This window comes from Phoca vitulina, unplaced genomic scaffold (genome assembly GCF_004348235.1).
Source record: "Phoca vitulina isolate PV1807 unplaced genomic scaffold, GSC_HSeal_1.0 scaffold1, whole genome shotgun sequence".
NCBI lineage: Eukaryota > Metazoa > Chordata > Mammalia > Carnivora > Phocidae > Phoca > Phoca vitulina.
Genome location: NW_022589704.1, coordinates 38491604 through 38508669, shown reverse-complemented (window position 1 = coordinate 38508669; position 17066 = coordinate 38491604). Strand labels below are relative to the sequence as shown.

At 37.0% G+C, this 17066-nt stretch overlaps 1 protein-coding gene and 1 non-coding gene across 9 annotated transcripts in view; one reads left to right on the top strand and one right to left on the bottom strand.

Moving 5' to 3' along the window:
* Positions 1-17066, bottom strand: part of HECW2 (HECT, C2 and WW domain containing E3 ubiquitin protein ligase 2) — a 357621-nt gene that overhangs the window by 56208 nt on the left and 284347 nt on the right. For all 8 annotated transcript variants that reach the window (XM_032405743.1, XM_032405753.1, XM_032405716.1 and 5 more), the window contains 4 exons: positions 16491-16625; positions 13042-13144; positions 9268-9364; positions 35-118 (listed from right to left, as the gene is read on the bottom strand). In XM_032405743.1, coding sequence (XP_032261634.1) covers positions 35-118; positions 9268-9364; positions 13042-13144; positions 16491-16625 — 419 coding nt within the window. The remainder of the gene's footprint in view (positions 1-34; positions 119-9267; positions 9365-13041; positions 13145-16490; positions 16626-17066) is intronic.
* LOC116638258 lies at positions 16014-16116 on the top strand. Its single transcript, XR_004300680.1, has one exon. It is a non-coding gene; the product is annotated as a small nucleolar RNA U13 (small nucleolar RNA).

Genomic DNA, 17066 nt, shown 5'->3' with positions numbered 1-17066 from the left:
AGGACTTTCTACTTCAAAAACTGGTGTTCCATACCTCAGCAACATAACAAGGTCTGCATCACTTGAAAGACGCACCAATCCTGGGGTCCCTTCAGTTCGGATAAATTGGATCTTCTCCCTATTCAAGCAAAGAAACAGCTCAGAATATATGTGGTAGACTTTTGAAACATAACTCAGTGCCTTAGGCACCATTTTTAAAAACACTGAAAAACAACTTGGTCTCTGCTTTGAGGTAAAGCCTGTTGTGGGCTTGAATCTAAGCAACTATTTAGGTCATTCAGGCTGATTCCCTGTTATTCCAAAAAGTGCGTGTATAAGGATAGTCATCTATTTTCCTGGGGCCATACCTCTAAATTATGTGTGATGAGCATATTCCTACTTGGAGGCAGATAGTATCTATTCAATACATATTCAATATAAAGGCATATGGCCCTTTGAAATAACTGAAACACTTTTAGTTACTACAGTTGGTAGAATAGATTATGTGTATACCTGTGCAAATGCATATATACTTATATGTACACATTTCAAACACAACAATGTGAGCAATTTCTACCATTATTTTACTATAGATATATGTAAGAACACCAGGTTTTTCTTTTTGTTTGATGAGTCATCATCATGCTACTATTTTCAATTCATTACATGAAAACAATTTTAATAAAAATTTCCCTGTTGCTTCCCCTCATTTACATGATTTTATTTCAAAGCACACCATATTCATTTTTATAAGATAAGGAAAAAAATAAGAATATAAACTATGGTACTGAAAGCATTTCATTTGATAGGTACATAAGAATAAACACAACTATGCAATTTTACTCAAAGTGCTAATTATAGTATAGTCTGATTTTTGTACACTATGAATTAAAATATTAATCTTTGATATAAGTATTTATTTAGATTTAGTTCCTCTTTCTAGATCATCTTGTTTTTGTTTGATATTTTCATAAAGTTCTACTGCATTTTATATTTCCAAATTCCAAATCTCTTCTTAATTATTTACAAGCTTGAAGACAATGAGGTGGAAGGCAAGGTTTAACTGTTGAGATGAAAAACTCCATAATGTACAGAAAAGCCAACTGATTTGCTCTCAGCCACACAGTTTGCTAGGAGGGATAAAGAGTTCTAGAGGGGAGGGGGGTGGGGGGATGGGTTAGCCTGGTGATGGGTATTAAAGAGGGCACGTACTGAATGGAGCACTGGGTGTTACACGCAAACAATGAATCATGGAACACTACATCAAAAACTAATGATGTAGGGCATCTGGGTGGCTCAGTTGGTTAAGCGACTGCCTTCGGCTCAGGTCATGATCTTGGAGTCACAGGACTGAGTCCCGCAACGGGCTCCCTGCTCAGCGGGGAGTCTGCTTCTCCCTCTGCCCTCCCCTCTCTTGTGCTCTCTCTCTCTCATTCTCTCCCTCAAATAAATAAAATCTTAAAAAAAAAAAAACTATAAAAAACTAATGATGTAATGTATGGTGATTAACATAGCATAATAAAAATAAATAAATAAATAAATAAATAAAGAGTTTGGCTGCTTCTGGCTAGATTGACTTTAAACAATATGTTAGCATATGAAGCATCTAATCTTTGGTATTGCCAAATTTTCTTTTCCGACCTTCATTACCAGGAGTTACACATACACATACCTAAGAAATGAATGTTAGACACGTATGTAAAGAAATTGTTCAGAAAGGAAAAGCCAGCCTTTCTGCTTAATTGTTTCAGTTTGAAGGCTCGAACCAAGTGGAACATTTTCCCTCAAGTGTCACAATCACATGTCTGAAGCACATGACGGAAACCAGGGCCCATTATCTGGTGAATGATTTTTTGGTAGAATATATGAAAGTTGGTTGAAAAAAGCTAAGTTAGAGAAAAGTTATCTTGGAGAAAAAATGAACAATAACTTAACCAAAGAAATACTCTTATAAGGGTCAGTAATAACATGCTTTGATCTTGAAGAATCAAAAGCTATCTCCAACAAATACAGTTTATCTCCATACCCTATCATCAAAATGAGTCAGGCAAACAGAACAAACAAGACAAGCAGGATGCACATTCTCCTCTACTTCTCTAACTGGAGCGAGACAGAGTGAGGTGAGTGATAAAAAAGATATCATACTCTGGACTGTGGCCTGTGGGCTTCCTGGGAATAGGGAAAAGATGATAGCTTTCTGAGTCACAAGAATGACAGGCTGAGGAAAGGGAAAGACACCAGAGGAAATATGCCAACTGGGGAACTTTTCATCACTTTCCAGATATTAACTATATTAGGCAGTGAAAGGAATTGGTCTGATTCTTTAGGCCAGAACATACCACAGGCAAGTGGAGGCTAGTTTTCTACAGGCCAGCTAATTTATTGCACTGATGAGCTAAGGGTCATACGCTTTCAGGAACAAGACACTGGAGCATGTCACCTGATGCATACCATACGACTAAGTACCTTCTTATACCAACATTCATTCATTCTTTCAGCAAACATTTTCTTAGTGTCTACTATGTGCTGGGCACAGTATCACACACTGGAATGCAACAGGGTAGAAGACCTAGCTCCCTTCCCAAAGAGTTCATAGTACAGTGGAAAAGAGAAGGTCAATTCTAGTATTACATGAAAATATTTAAGCTGTTCCATTTGCTTAACTGAATTCTGTTTAGGCCTTACACCCACTCCTATTCCACAAAGTCCTTTCACATAAAAACAGAGGGCATTGGTTTACTGACTGTCAAGAGAGCAGATCAAGGCTGAGGAAGAGAACGTCCCCAGATATCCTCAGAAATGTCACAAATCTTTTCTAAGAAAAGCAAAACCAAACAGGAACTACTTCTTGGTTATTAGGTATTTGCCTAATAGTCCATAGACCAGTATTTGTCAAACTTGTGTTCCTGTCTACTGGAAATCTATAGACATAATCTCAAGTTCTGGGGGAATTTAAAAATTCTGTGTTTTCACATTGATGATCAAAACTGCTAATACTGAGGTAGGCATGTGTTGGATAATCTGAATAACATTTATGACTGAACACTGCCATTTCAGTTCACACTTCAGTTCCCATGTTTGTATTTATAAAACATTGGTGCCAAATGATCAGAGAGAAACTTTCAAAGTGTTGGTGAGCAGGCTCTGAGGTTGGCAGGGCCTTGATGTTAAGTATGATAACAGCAGTCCTTGTCTACCACTTACACACAATTCTCTTACCAGTTAAAAAGACAAAACTTTTCTTTTGCAGTATTGATTTGCATAATGACAATGATGAAGTGAGGCAAGGTTATGTATATATAAATTGCCACAGGCTAAAGAGAAAACAAAATAAATGGATTTAAAAAGTAAACTACGCATTTATGCTAACTAAAGCACAAAAGATGTTATGGTTTATTCTAAAAACAAAAGCTTTATGATTGTTTACAAGTAGAAAAGGAGCAGTAGAATCATCACAGGGTACATTTAATAATATATTTTTTCTTTAGTATTGCGGTTGGGGGTATTACATGAATTGGCTCATCAAAACAATGAATTAGTAGATAAAAATAAAATTAGTAGGTAAATCGCAGATAAAAATAAGCTATTGGTTAAGAAAAATGTTGACCACAATATTGCCACAAATGGACCTGATGAACCATTAGATACAAAATCAAAATTAGATACATGCCAAACACAAGTGAAACAAAAAGTACAAATGTATCTTTCTACTGACAATGGTCTCAATACCGGTGATTTGGTTTCTGAAAAACAAAAATCTCACATTAATATCATTCAATTAAATGTTATTTTTTAAAGTTTTCACTTAACGTACATGTCTTTTGGCTTTAAAGTTCTTTTGGCTTTAAAGTTCCACAAAGTTTATGCATATTTTATATTTGTGCACACTTATGTTTCATTAAAATAAAAGTAATTAAAGTCAACATTGTAGATCTGCAATATTTCTTTTCCTTTTAGAGTGGAAAATAAGTTTCGGCTCCTAACAATTTTCCATGAGTCCACTCAGTGTCTGAAATAAACATAACAAGCTTGAGAAATATCATTAAAGATACATATGACTCTGATTAAAGGGACATTTGAAAGTTACATTACTATATTGGTTCAAGTTTACTTTCTATATTTATAGAGTTAGAAGGAATCAGTGGCAGTCCTCTAATTCCTATCTTTACTGCATTTACCTAATGAAGAAATTCTATTCAAATTTAGTGGTTTATAATGAGGATTAAGATGACATTCAAATAACATTTTATCATTTGACCCCCTCTGCATGGGTATGTTTCTCTCTCTGTGCCCTTTAGAATACATTCCAGTACTTCCTCCATTGTACTTTCTCACTGGGCCACTCAGTTACAACATAAATTCTTTTGGAAACATGAATTTCTTGAGGGCAAAAGCCTTTCCTCCTTTATTTTTATGTTCCCCAAGTACCTAGCTTTGTGCTGTGCACATTAGGAATGCTCAATAAAATGTACACAGGCACAATATTAGTTAATGCCAAAATAAGAGTTGGCTCCTAACAAATTTCCCTGACTCCACTCAGTGTCCGGAACAAGCTACCATTTTTGTTGTTGTTGTTGTTGCAGCGGAGAAAAAGAGAATCAGAAAGCTGACATCAGATTACTTGCTAAAATAGACCCCACTGAGGGAAGTGCAAAGACAGGTAAAGAGGCGATCTTTTAATAAGAAAGCTCACAACTGTGGTAAGAGGATGCTAACCTATATCGTGACAACCTCAGGAAGAAGTCACTAGCACTGCTGTATCTCAGATGCCCATAATATTTAGACCTTTGTAACCACTTCCTCAAGTGCACAGAATTACCCCAGAAGATCAACTCTGGCAGAAGAGCATCTGAGGACAATGAACATAGTCTCAAGGCCGGAATTCCCACAGAAAATACTCTCATTGAAACTAACCAACATTGTTGGTGAAGTTAAAGAAGGGCGCGTGATCAGAAACAATCAGAAGCAGCAATGTCTTGAAACCACAAAACTCTCTGGATTGCAGACTCTGCACACAAGGTTCCTGTAGATACAGTTCAGTAACACCTTCAAAAATACATGTTTAAAAAAACTCCCCGAGGGCAATTTTAGAGAAATCCCGTGACATCTCTAATGGTGTAAGGCCAAGAAAGGAAAATTAGCATTTATTACTCAGTTGATCGTTCATACTCTTTATTACAGTCCCAGAGCAGAGCATGGTCTGACTTAAAGGCCAGGGCCACGCAATAGAAAGATCAACTTTTCTTTCTACTTCCCATTCGATCTGGAAATACAGGTCCATTGTGGATTCTCACGGACAAAGAGAAATGGAATCAACCTGGGCCCCAAAATAATTATCACTGATGCCTGGGGAAAGCTGGAGTAGTAGGGAGCAGGTTTGCTGGCTAGACCTAATTATCACACAAGAGGTATTACTCTCAACTCTTAATTCAGTTTTATGACATGTAGATCCTTGCAAATAATATAGTGTTGTACAAATACCAATACCAAAAATTTTATTTAATTTGTATTCATTACATTCACCAATAAAATATTGTTAAAAGGCTCTTTTTTAATGAATATATTTGTCTTTGAATAAAATAATAAAACATTTTATTTTGGCTTTTATTTTAATGCCACACACACAAAAAGCTTCTTAGTATGATTACTGTCTTCCAGTGAGAGCCAATAGTAGGAGATGGTTATCCATGGGGGGACAGTACTCACTTGAAGGAGGTAGTACTGACTTTTGGATGATGATTTTTCTAGCCGAGGAAATAAATCTCTTCTGAGATTAAAAAAAAGGAGAGGACAACTTTGTAGCATCACATTTACATGACAGATGAAATTAGAGGGAGCGGTGATTTAAATACAGTAGTTGGAAGCTAAAGCCATATCCATTGCAAAGAAAACCATAGCCATTCTACAGGAAAAGGTACATAAGTGGAGTCTCAAGGAAGAGGAAGCTATATATGGACAGAAACTAAATAAACTGCTGGCTATCCTTTGGTTTAGGAGGAGTCACAAGCTAAACAGGAAAAATACAACGTCAATAGATGTACCCATTTGAATCTCCTAAGGGCTAACACTTTTCCTCATTATATTATGGCGAGAATAAAGAAGGGGTATTTCTTTTAAGTGACTGTGCCACGGATGAGAAAGAATGCACGCAGAGCTACACTGGTGTTGAGGATCCTTGCCCAGGATATGAATAGAAGGTCCACAGTTACCTTTGACACACAATTACTCGATGGCTCTATTCCATGCATAAATCTTTTATCAAGCATATCACTGAAATATGAGATTAAAGAACCGCAGCTGGTTCCCCACCCCTGCCTTTGTGGGAATGCCTCTTACGATGCAGTTTTTAACCATACGAAACAGAATGTTCTCTTAGATATACAAACTTCCCCATTATGTTGTTGTGATAAGCAAAATGCTCAACTACCAAAAACTTTTCAGAAAATAAAAGCGCACTGACACACACTCTGTGTAAGAGGAACAGCATTATCTCACTGATTTATGTCTTTGCTTCCTTCTACTTGTCATGATAGCATATGCTTTTTACGGTCAAATTCTGTAAATAATTTTAGAAAGGATAAGTGGAAGGTTATAAGTAAGTTGGAATAAGATGGAAACTTATTTCAAAACTTCTAAAATAATTTCTTACCGATAGACTACCATGTGAGATCTACATTACAAGAATGTGCTCAGCTGAAGACCCAGGGTGTCACTAAAAAATAAAAATCCTTACCAATCTTTAGGAGGTTAGAGACTTTTAAGACTCTGAAAAGCAGAAGGAAAAACAAAAACAAAACTGAAAGCTACCAACTGGGGCCAGCAGTTTTCCCTTCTGCTAGGATCTATTAAGGTCCTGTCAAATCCCTGAAGAATAATGATACTGTTGGATGCCTTGCTCAGGCAGAATAAATCATCCAATATCTCTGATGGTGGAAATTTAAAGATACGTGAAATTGCTATAAATAATAATGTGGGGTGTAGAGCAAAAGTAGAAACCTTCTTGAGTTTCCTCTTTCTTGGTTTTTTTTGTGGGGGGTGGGGTACCTTGACAGGAATAGAGACTAAAAGCTCATGTGAGCACATGCATGTGTGTGTGTGTGTGTGTGTGTGTGTGTGTGTGTGTGTGTGTTTGGGGCTAGGGCTGGTGGGAAAGAAAAAAAAATAGACTTCTTATTTTGTGGTTAGCAAAAGAGGAGATATTTATTTTTTGTTTTGTTTTGTTTTGTGGTCTGGAATCTCTAAGATCTCTCAGTGGACAACTGGGGAGTTTATTTCTGCAATATTATTAACTAAAACTTCTTACACAAGACTCTCCAGTGGACCATGGATTACTGAACTGATTCCATAATATACAAATATACAAAATGAGATAGCTCATCTAATTTTTATAATTTTCTTGTGATTGAGAACAGCATGCTTGTCAGGTTGAGAAAAGCACTGAGACTTGGGTTACATATTAACTATTGTAAAACTGGGATTTTTGTGTAGGCAATGTTTGTAGTCATACTTGAAATTACATTTACATGTAGCCTTAGCCTTTAGAAACTTTAGAAGGTAATGACAATTTTTAAAGCTATGAGAGACTGACAGGAGATGGGGAGTGGGCAAAATGGGGAGAGGGGTTCATAACATATAAACTTCCAGCTATAAAATAAATAAGTCATGGGAATGTAATGTACAGCGTGGCAGCTGTAGTTAATACTGTATTGCATATGTGGAAGTTGCTATGAGATCTTAAAAGTTTTTGTCATAAAAAAAAAAATCCTGTAACAATGTGTAGTGATGGATCTTCACTAGACTTATTGGGATGATCATTTCACAATATATACAAATATTGAATCGTTATGTTAAATGCCTGAAACTAATATAATATTGTATATCAATTGTACCTCAATAAGATAAAAGATATGAGAGAATAAGAACATAATAAGAAGAATTGGTAATTTATTTTCAAATCAACAAAAACATCTCTATATCTGTGCATATATGTATGTATATACATTCACTGTATGCAAAGTACTATTCTTGATATTTAAGCAGTAAGGAGGAGACATAATGAGTTGAATAAGATCCATATTTGTAAGGAACTTATAATCTAGTTGGAAAATAAAGCATAAGGACTTGAAAAGTCAAATTATAGCACAAAAGTCATATAAAGGACAGTGTGATACACTACATAATTAATTATCAATTAGTGTCTAGAACATAAGTTATTACACCTGGATGTGTCATTGGAATTAGATGGAGAGGTTGTAAGATATTAAATGCTTGAGTTCTCCCCTAGACCTCCTGAATTAAATAACTGGACAGGGTATAGGAGGATAGGGGGTATAAATTCAGAGAAGGGAGAAGGGTTGGGGGAGAGAAGACCTGGCATTTCACACTTTACAAAGCTTCCCAGGTGATCCTGATGAAAATTTTGGTACAACTGAGTAGTATTGGAGAATCACTGCTGTGAGCCAAGATGGCACCACTGGACAAACATTTCTACCAGTAAAGGTGGCATATGAACCAAATGAGCTTTGAGTTATGTCAAATTTTCAGCAAAAACTTACATCTTTTTCCATCTCCACTGATACCTACAACACTGAGGTTGAGAAATACTAGCCTAGATCTTGAGAGCAAGAGCTCACAGTGCAGCTGAGAGGCTTAAAGGAGAGACAGCTTGCAGTGAGTTTTAAAGGAAAGACCTTCCTTGCCAAATGCACAAAAGAAAAACTTGCCAGGGAACAGGAACAGCATGTATTCAGGAAAGTAAAACTGGACTTAAGTGTGACGCATTGAAGAACTGTTTAGAAGAGTGGGTTCATGCATAGGAATACTGGATGGTGAAGAGGATCAGATTCCCTCCTTGGGTTCCACTGTGTTTATATTATAAAAAAATGTGAATACTGAGCCTAGGATTTTATAAGTCTCAATTCAGTGAACTCTTTTACTTTTGTTTACTCGAGCTACACTCAAAAAGGTTAGTGTCTTATTATTTTCATTATAATCTGCACATCAAGGATGTATTCTTGGCTATGAATTTTTATTTCTTTTTCATATTCCTTCTTTAAAGAGGGTGGTTCTAGGTTCTTTAGTAGTCAATCTTATTCAGTCTTCATACTTAATAGAGAAAAGTCAGGACTACAATGACCTGGTTGTTGATGACAAAGTCTTTGTGCACAAGATGTCTTTGTTCAGACTGCCAGAAAGAAAGAGTAAATTTCCAAGATGATTATCAGTGTTCCTGACGACTTAATAGTTGGGGCTTATGGAACTTGAACCAAATACCATTACTGCAGTTACCTGAGTGAATGATTCCTGGTAAGATCAGGTTGACGCTCCTGTAGAATTTCAAAGATGTTGGGTTGGCGCAGAAATGCAACAATCTTGTCATTGTAAGCTGAAAAAAATCAGAAATTATAGCAATACTTTAAAAATCTGTTATTAGGTTTACGCACATAAATCCAAACTTAAAAGTCAGTGTTTTTGGTTAATATTCCTTGTACTAAAAGTCATAGTTCGGAGCCACTACAGATGCTTAAAATCCAATTTGTGTCTACCTGTTATATGACTATTGGACTTAGATCTAGTAGGTGTGACTTAAGCACTAATTAAACTCATCTGATAAGTCATATTTATTATCAAATTGCAGGATGAGATCACTGACAAGATTCTAGATATTGATAGTTTCTAGCTACTGCTTACCAAAAGCCTCATAAGCAACTGTTAGAAATGGAAAACTATCTTCTGACTAAGTATCAGCCATCCAGAGAGGTAAAGAGGCAGAATAAGAGTTGCCAAAATACAATAGTGCTCTGAAAACTGAAGACATTGATGAAAAAAACCGAAGATGAGGCAAATGAATGGAAAGCTATACCATACTCATGGATTGGAAGTCTAAACACTGTTAAATGTACATACTCCTCAGAGAACTCTACAGATTCAAAAAAATCCCTATCAAAACACCAACGTTTTTTACAGAACTAAAACAAACAATCTTAAAATTTGTATAGAACCACAAAAGACCCATAATAGCCAAAGCAATCTCATGAAAGAACAAAAAAGCTAGAGGTATCACAATCCTAGATTTCAAACTAAACTACAAAGCTATAGTAGTTAAAACAGTGTGGTACAGGCACAAAAATAGACACACAGATCAGCAGAACAGAGAGCCCAGAAACACAACTATGCTAATATGGTTAATTAATCTACAATAAAGGAGGCAAGGATGTACAATAGGGAAAAGACAGTCTCTTCAATGAATGGTGCTAGGAAAACTGGGCAACTACATGCAAAACAATGAAACTGGCCCACTTTCTTACACTATACACAAAAATAAACTCAAAATGGATTAAAGACCTAAATGTAAAACCTAAAACTATAAAACTCCTAAAAGACAGTAATCTCTTGGACATTCGTCTTAGCAACATTTTTCTGATATGTCTCCTCATGAAGGAAAATAAAAGCAAAAATAAACTATTGGGACTACATCAAACTAAAAAGCTTTTGCACAGCAAAGGGAACATCAACAAAATGAAAAGGCAGTATACTGAATAGAACATATTTGCAAATCATATATCCAATAAGAGGTTAATGTCCAAAATATATAAAGAACTCATTCAACTCAACACCAAAAAAACCACAAATAATCCCATTGAAAAATGGGCAGAGGACCTGAACAGACATTTTTCCAAAGAAGACATATAGATAGCCAACAGACACATGAAAGATGCTCAACATCAGTAATCATCAGGGAAATCCAAATCAGAACCACAGTGAGATATCACCTCACACCTGTTAGAATGGCTAGTATCAAAAAGACAAGAAATAACAAGTGTTGGCAAGGATATGGAGAAAAGGGAACACTTATTTACTGTTGGTGGGAATGTAAATTGGTGCAGCTATTATGAAAAACAGTATGGGGGATCCTCAAAAAGTTAAAAATAGATATATCACATGCTCTAGTAATTCCACTAGATATTTACAAAACAAAACAAAAACACTAATCCTAAAAAATATACGCACCCTCTGTTCACTGCGGCATTATTTACAATAGCCAAGAGAGGGAAGCAACATAAGTGTCCATCGAGAGATGGATGAAGATGTGATTCTGTATATAATTCTATATATAATAGTACATTACCCTGCAATAAAAAAAGAATGAAATCTTGCCATCTGCAACAAAATGAATGGACCTAGAGAGTATTATCTAAGTGAAATAAGTCAGACAAAGACAAATATGGTGTGATTTCATTTTTACGTGGTATCTAAAAAAACAAAACAAATGAAAAAACAAACAAAATCAGAAACAGACTCATAAATACAGAGAACAAAATGATGGTTGCCAGAGGGAGGGGGCCGAGAGGACAGACAAAACAGGTGAAGGGGATTAAGAGGTGCAAACTTCTAGTCACAAAACAAATAAGTCACAGGGATGAAAAGTACATCATAGGGAATATAGTCAATAATATTGTAATAATTTTGTATGGGATATACACTGAGTAATGTATAGAATTGTGGAATCACTATGTTGTACACTGGAAACTAATATAATGTTGTGTGTCAACTATAATTAAAAAAAAAAAAACAGTTGTCAGCAAGCTACTACCAAAATGTAGAGAACAAACCATTCACAAATATTATGCAGAAATAAAAGCTATTTACCAAACCAACTATACCAACAGCTACAATACAATTGGCATTATCAACTATGTACATAACATCAAAAGAAAAATGTATGTTTGTCAAGTCTGGCTAATGTCCACAAAAATTTAAAGATAATTAATTACAATTCATTAAGAGCTCTAATAATTTCTCTTTGTTAAGAAAACTAATTGGCTTACTTAATATTATTCATCTTGATTATATGTTTCTAATCAGAAAAATATATTTAAACCACAGAACTGAATGTCTGGATTCTCAAACATCTGTGATCCTAGTTCAGGCAACACTCTTGTGTTCATAAATATGATCAAGGAACATGCCTTACTTTAACAAATGATCAGACAAAAGAAATATCATGCTCTAAACATTTGCCAGTTCAAATTTCAGCTGCATCATGCTGCCTTTGCAAACATATTTTAGTTAAATGTGAATAAAATAAAAAAAATACTATCTGCTAACATGGAATCCCACTGTCAAGCTTGAAGTGTACCTATCAGTACATTTCATCATATATAAATAATGAAAACACTTTAAAAAAATTTTTTAGAAAACATTTTTATAACTGAAATTTTGTCAGTGGGTTTTTACATTCCATCCACAATCAGAGACTAGATAACTTTTTGAGTAACAATTTTATAAGATTTTTAAGTTCTCTGTGCAGTATTTAGTATCCTATTAGTAACAGCATAAATAGACTGTTAGACTTGGATCCAAGATTTCTTTTTGTCCAGTGTTTGTCAAATTTCTTTATATCTCATGTTAAAGTTTTCCTTAAAGAAGTGAAAATTTTAAGGTAAAAACAGACCAATGGAGAGCTACTCAAATTTAAGATGAAGCCGGGAGCCCATACGGCCTCCTGCCATCTGTCTACTCCACCTGCCTTCGGGCTCCAGGTGTGAAAACTGACTTACTTCAACCTCATCGTGTGAATAATAATTCAAGTTGTTCTTTAGGCCTACTGCCCCAATTCATTTATTTTGGTGTCTCTTGCTGCCTTGTATTTGCTACAAATACATAGCTCTTTACCAAAACCTTAATACGCCATCATTGCTTTCTTATTGTGAGGCTACTTAGGTTCACACAGTACTTAAATTCGGTCCCAAGCATTAGATACATACTAAATATATGCTTGTCCAATGCCTCATTTGAAATGACCACATATTTACCTTAATAGCTTATTTTCCTTTAACCTCAACAATCTATTATAATAGCTCTACTAGAAAAGGTAGAGTAACATAAAAAAATCTCATCACATAGGATTTTATACGACATGAGTGCTTTGCAATTCAAATCAGTTTCTTAGGGATAATGAAACAGTTCTCAGTACAGGGCAAAAGTAGCAGGCTGACAGAGTGCATGATTCATACTGATATGAAAAGCGAAGATAAAGATTTCTGGAAAGGGATGACATACCCACTGGAACCATATCCTGGTACTGTGGCCTACTGACTGTATTGAACGTACTCGATGGCCTGGGAAGAACTGGTGGGCCTGTATGTCGAGAATCTTCTCCTACCTGCAAACCAGAAGCATCATTTATGTTGTGCACCAAGACCCAGAATGGTTTAAATCAGCACACCAAGCCTAGTTGTTCAAAATACTTGACAACGAGCATTAAGGACCAACTGATCAGAAAAGATGCCAGCTGAGGAGCCGACACAGGGTTCTCAGGAGCTCTGCTTTAGTGGCTGGATTGAGGGGAGGGGTTGGGACGTCCATGTCCTTGAGAGGGGCCGGGGCAGTGACCAAGTCGTACAGGGGTAGTTCCATATGCATACAATTATTGGAGCTGTAGAAGCTAAACAGCAGACCTGTTCACCAGGAATAACCTCTGCTTTGACAAAACAAAAACCTGCAACAATACATCGGAGAGGGAACCTGGGAAGTACCAGTACCAGGTTATTCCTTCCTTTGGCCAAGGCAGGTTAGGGAATTCCCTGCTCAGCAGAGGCTGAAGAGCAGCCGGCTTCGTGTGGGGTTCTGAGTTGGTGTATTATCTCCTCAGGAGCAATTTTACACACCTATTAGAGCACCCAGTACAACAGCTCTTTCTGGTTTGAACCTCCCACACCAGGGAGCTAATCATAGCAGGTGTGAAAGAGCTAAATAGGGTTGCCCCAACCTGAATTATTTATTGTACCTATTACAGATTTAGAAACTCATACATACAAGTCAATCAACAAAAATGTCCTTTATTAGTCTTCTCAGTAAACTCTAGCATTGCTTTAGCTTCTGTTTTAGCAGCCCCCTCCCCCTATTACAGAAGTCTTTTCAGACAACAGTAGAAAAGAAGTATTAGTAAGAGGGAAAAAAAGGCAAAATAACATATTGGATTTATAAATTGGTACTTTAAAAATAGATTTTCTAATCCCACTCATTCAATCCTTCACAACCATTTTATCACATTGTATCTGTGAGGTGTTTGGTGAAGGTTTTTCTAAAGGCCCTAAAACTAAAAATACTGTTCCCACTCTACACTGCTTGCTCATCCCTCAAGAATACTCTCACTCATTCTTCACAGTGTAGTTCAAAGAGCCCCTCCTCGATGAAGCTTTCCTTTCTATTCAAGCTGACTTTAAATGTACCCTTCTCTGAGCTCCCAAAGCACTTGGTATACATTTCTTAAGCAGCTGCCATTACTACCATTTTATAAAGCGTTTTCATTCATATTTTTATTCATTTGTATTACGGTTAGTTTCATATATTTGCTCCTTAATAAGAAAAAGAAACCTATGTTATTTGTATCCTTCACACCAACCACTATGTCTCTACACTGCCAGTGTTTGGTAAGAATTTCTCTGTTGGATGGAAGATATACCAACATTTTTACTACCTGTGATATTTGCTAAATGAGGATAAGAGAGTAGATGGAAAGCCTCCTGTGTATGACTAGAAGTTTCTCGCTGTTTCTCTTGAATTATTGGCTTTGAAGAATAAAGTCAGCCACTCTCAGAGGAGATTCGATCATTAACGACACCTTGTTTGTCAGTCACAGAATTTATCACTTCAGTACATGACACATACTTTCCCTCCTTGTCAGTATGTGGCCAAGCGTCATTATTTCCCAGAAGAGACAAATGTCTTCTCTTCAACACCCCACTTCTTCAAACCAGACTGTAAGACAGGGGGCAAGGCCAGATAAGTGTGCGGAGCACTGCAGGCGGTGCCCAGAAAGCACATTCCCATCACTGGTCTGGCAAGGCTGGGGCTGACTGCTGAGTCTTTGTGGGGTTATCTCGGTTCCATTGCTCAGTCTCCATCAACACGAAGAGATATCCTCACTTAAATTTGAATGTGTACCTTAGGATCCCTCTACCACAACAGGCTATTACTAGACCATGAAAATAACTCAAGTGCTGAGACAGGAATTGAAAGAAAAAGGAAGTTAGCTATAAATCTTATGCATGTGGCCCCGACCAGACCCAGCAGCCAGCTCCACACGGTGAAGTCAAGATAAGGCCAAGTGGCTAAAGTGCACTGGCCTTGTGATAAAAGTCAGGCAGGGTCCTAATTATGGTACGTATCACACACAAGGTCCAAAGGTGAGAGGTCTGTTCTGTTTTTAAGTGAATGCTGTTTGCATCATCCAGTTCATCACTCATGGTTTCCATGGCAGCAAAGTAAAGATTTATCAACTACTCATAAAATATAAATATTTCTGTGCATACCTCATCCTGCAATAGATTTATATATCACTTTTATATGAGCTTCTCAAGTATACTCTTCTATGTCTGCACTTACAATCAGCAAACACACAAGTATGTAAATCACAAGGGGAAATTCCAAGAGTAGAATTTTGATGAATAAAATCCAGTTATTTATCGCATTCATAATTTTTCTTATAAGAGAGGTTACAAAAATATTTGATCTACAATATAATACTGAAAATATAATATGCACATAGACATGGAAAAGGCATGTAGGAAAAGAATCTTAATTCTTTCTGCCTGAGCAAAATTTTTAGAAACAATGTATACCAAGCAATGATAAACATTCAAGGCATAAAGCCAGTATTAAAGAGAAAAAAAGTTGACTTAAAACATTCCTTTTATTTAAGCTACTAAAGAAAAAGGAAAACAGGAAGTGATTCTTTTTTTTTTTTTTTTGGTTAGGCTATTCGAGAGCCCCCATGTGGTTACCACAGGTCACTGCAAGCCAGCAAAGTTAAAGCGAGGTAGAGCTGTTAGTGATTAATTCCGCCCATTTTCTCTGGGCTCTTAGAGTACATGAATCAACTCTCAGATATATGGTGACTTTAAAGAATATTAGTGAGGACACCACCACCGCATAGCATTGGCTGAAGATTTTAATCCAATCCAGCAACCCTCACTTCAAAAACCTCCCTGTATGTAACTGACATTTTGCCCACTAAAAGTTACATTTCGAGCCTTTTGCAGTTCATAAGCGTGATGATGGGGTGTTCACGCCTTTGTGTGACACGAGCCCCCCTCAAACCTCGTTACGACTCGGTACATTACCCATCCGACGTGGAAAAAAAAAAGTTACATTTATTTTTTCCTATGAAGCTGCCCTTAGGTATGTACGCAAAAGGCTTTACCGTCATCCTCTCTGGAACATTTCCTAACATTGAGAATTTTCTCTAACCAACTTCTGAATGTAAAAAATTCTCTGCATTCTTCAATCTTTCCTCATATATCCGTCTTTTAAAGTTTGTAAATTAGGCTCTGTGCATTTCCAGAGAAGCCCTGTCAACATTGCAACACTTTCCAGTCTCCAAATGATAAGCTCTAAACCAAACTAGGAAAACAAAACAATAATAAAAAGCCCGCCCGTTTCCCCAGCCACCGCATCCCCGTGGCTTCCACGAAGCGCCTGCCGAGGGCGGGGGGCGTGGGACTCACCTCGCCGGCGCTGTGGCTGCGTTGCCTCGTCAGGTGCTGCCGATGAACCAGCGCGCTCGTGGGTCTACTGCTCTGGAGCGGGAGCCGGGGGTCGATAAAAGTGGTGGTGCGGGAGTTGTGGTCGACAAAAAATGCCTAGGAAACAGTCCCCTCAGTCAGTCTTCAATTCGTGCCACACACCTGTCTTCGCTGACCTATCATAGCACACGTTCAGGAAAAGACCCACTTTCGAGTAATGATCTCAGCTCCATTTTCTCATAAATTTAATCTTTGGGGAGCATTATTCCTGGTTTTAGGAAATACTCGAAGAGACAGTCATCAAAGACAGGATCTTAGCTAGGAGCCATATGAAAGGACACTTGGGCTTCTCTTAACTGGTGCTCTTTAAGCTCTTACTGCTCTCCACGGTTATTACAAAGTTCTTATCACCTGACACTTCAGCCTCATTGACCTCTCCTACACTGTCAGCCCCCAGGCTCCCCACTTTCCCAGAGTAGTGTCTCCTCCATTTGTCCCATCCCAGCCTGATGACCATCCTAGTTTTTCAGGGCTTTCTCTTACACATGTAAGTATTAA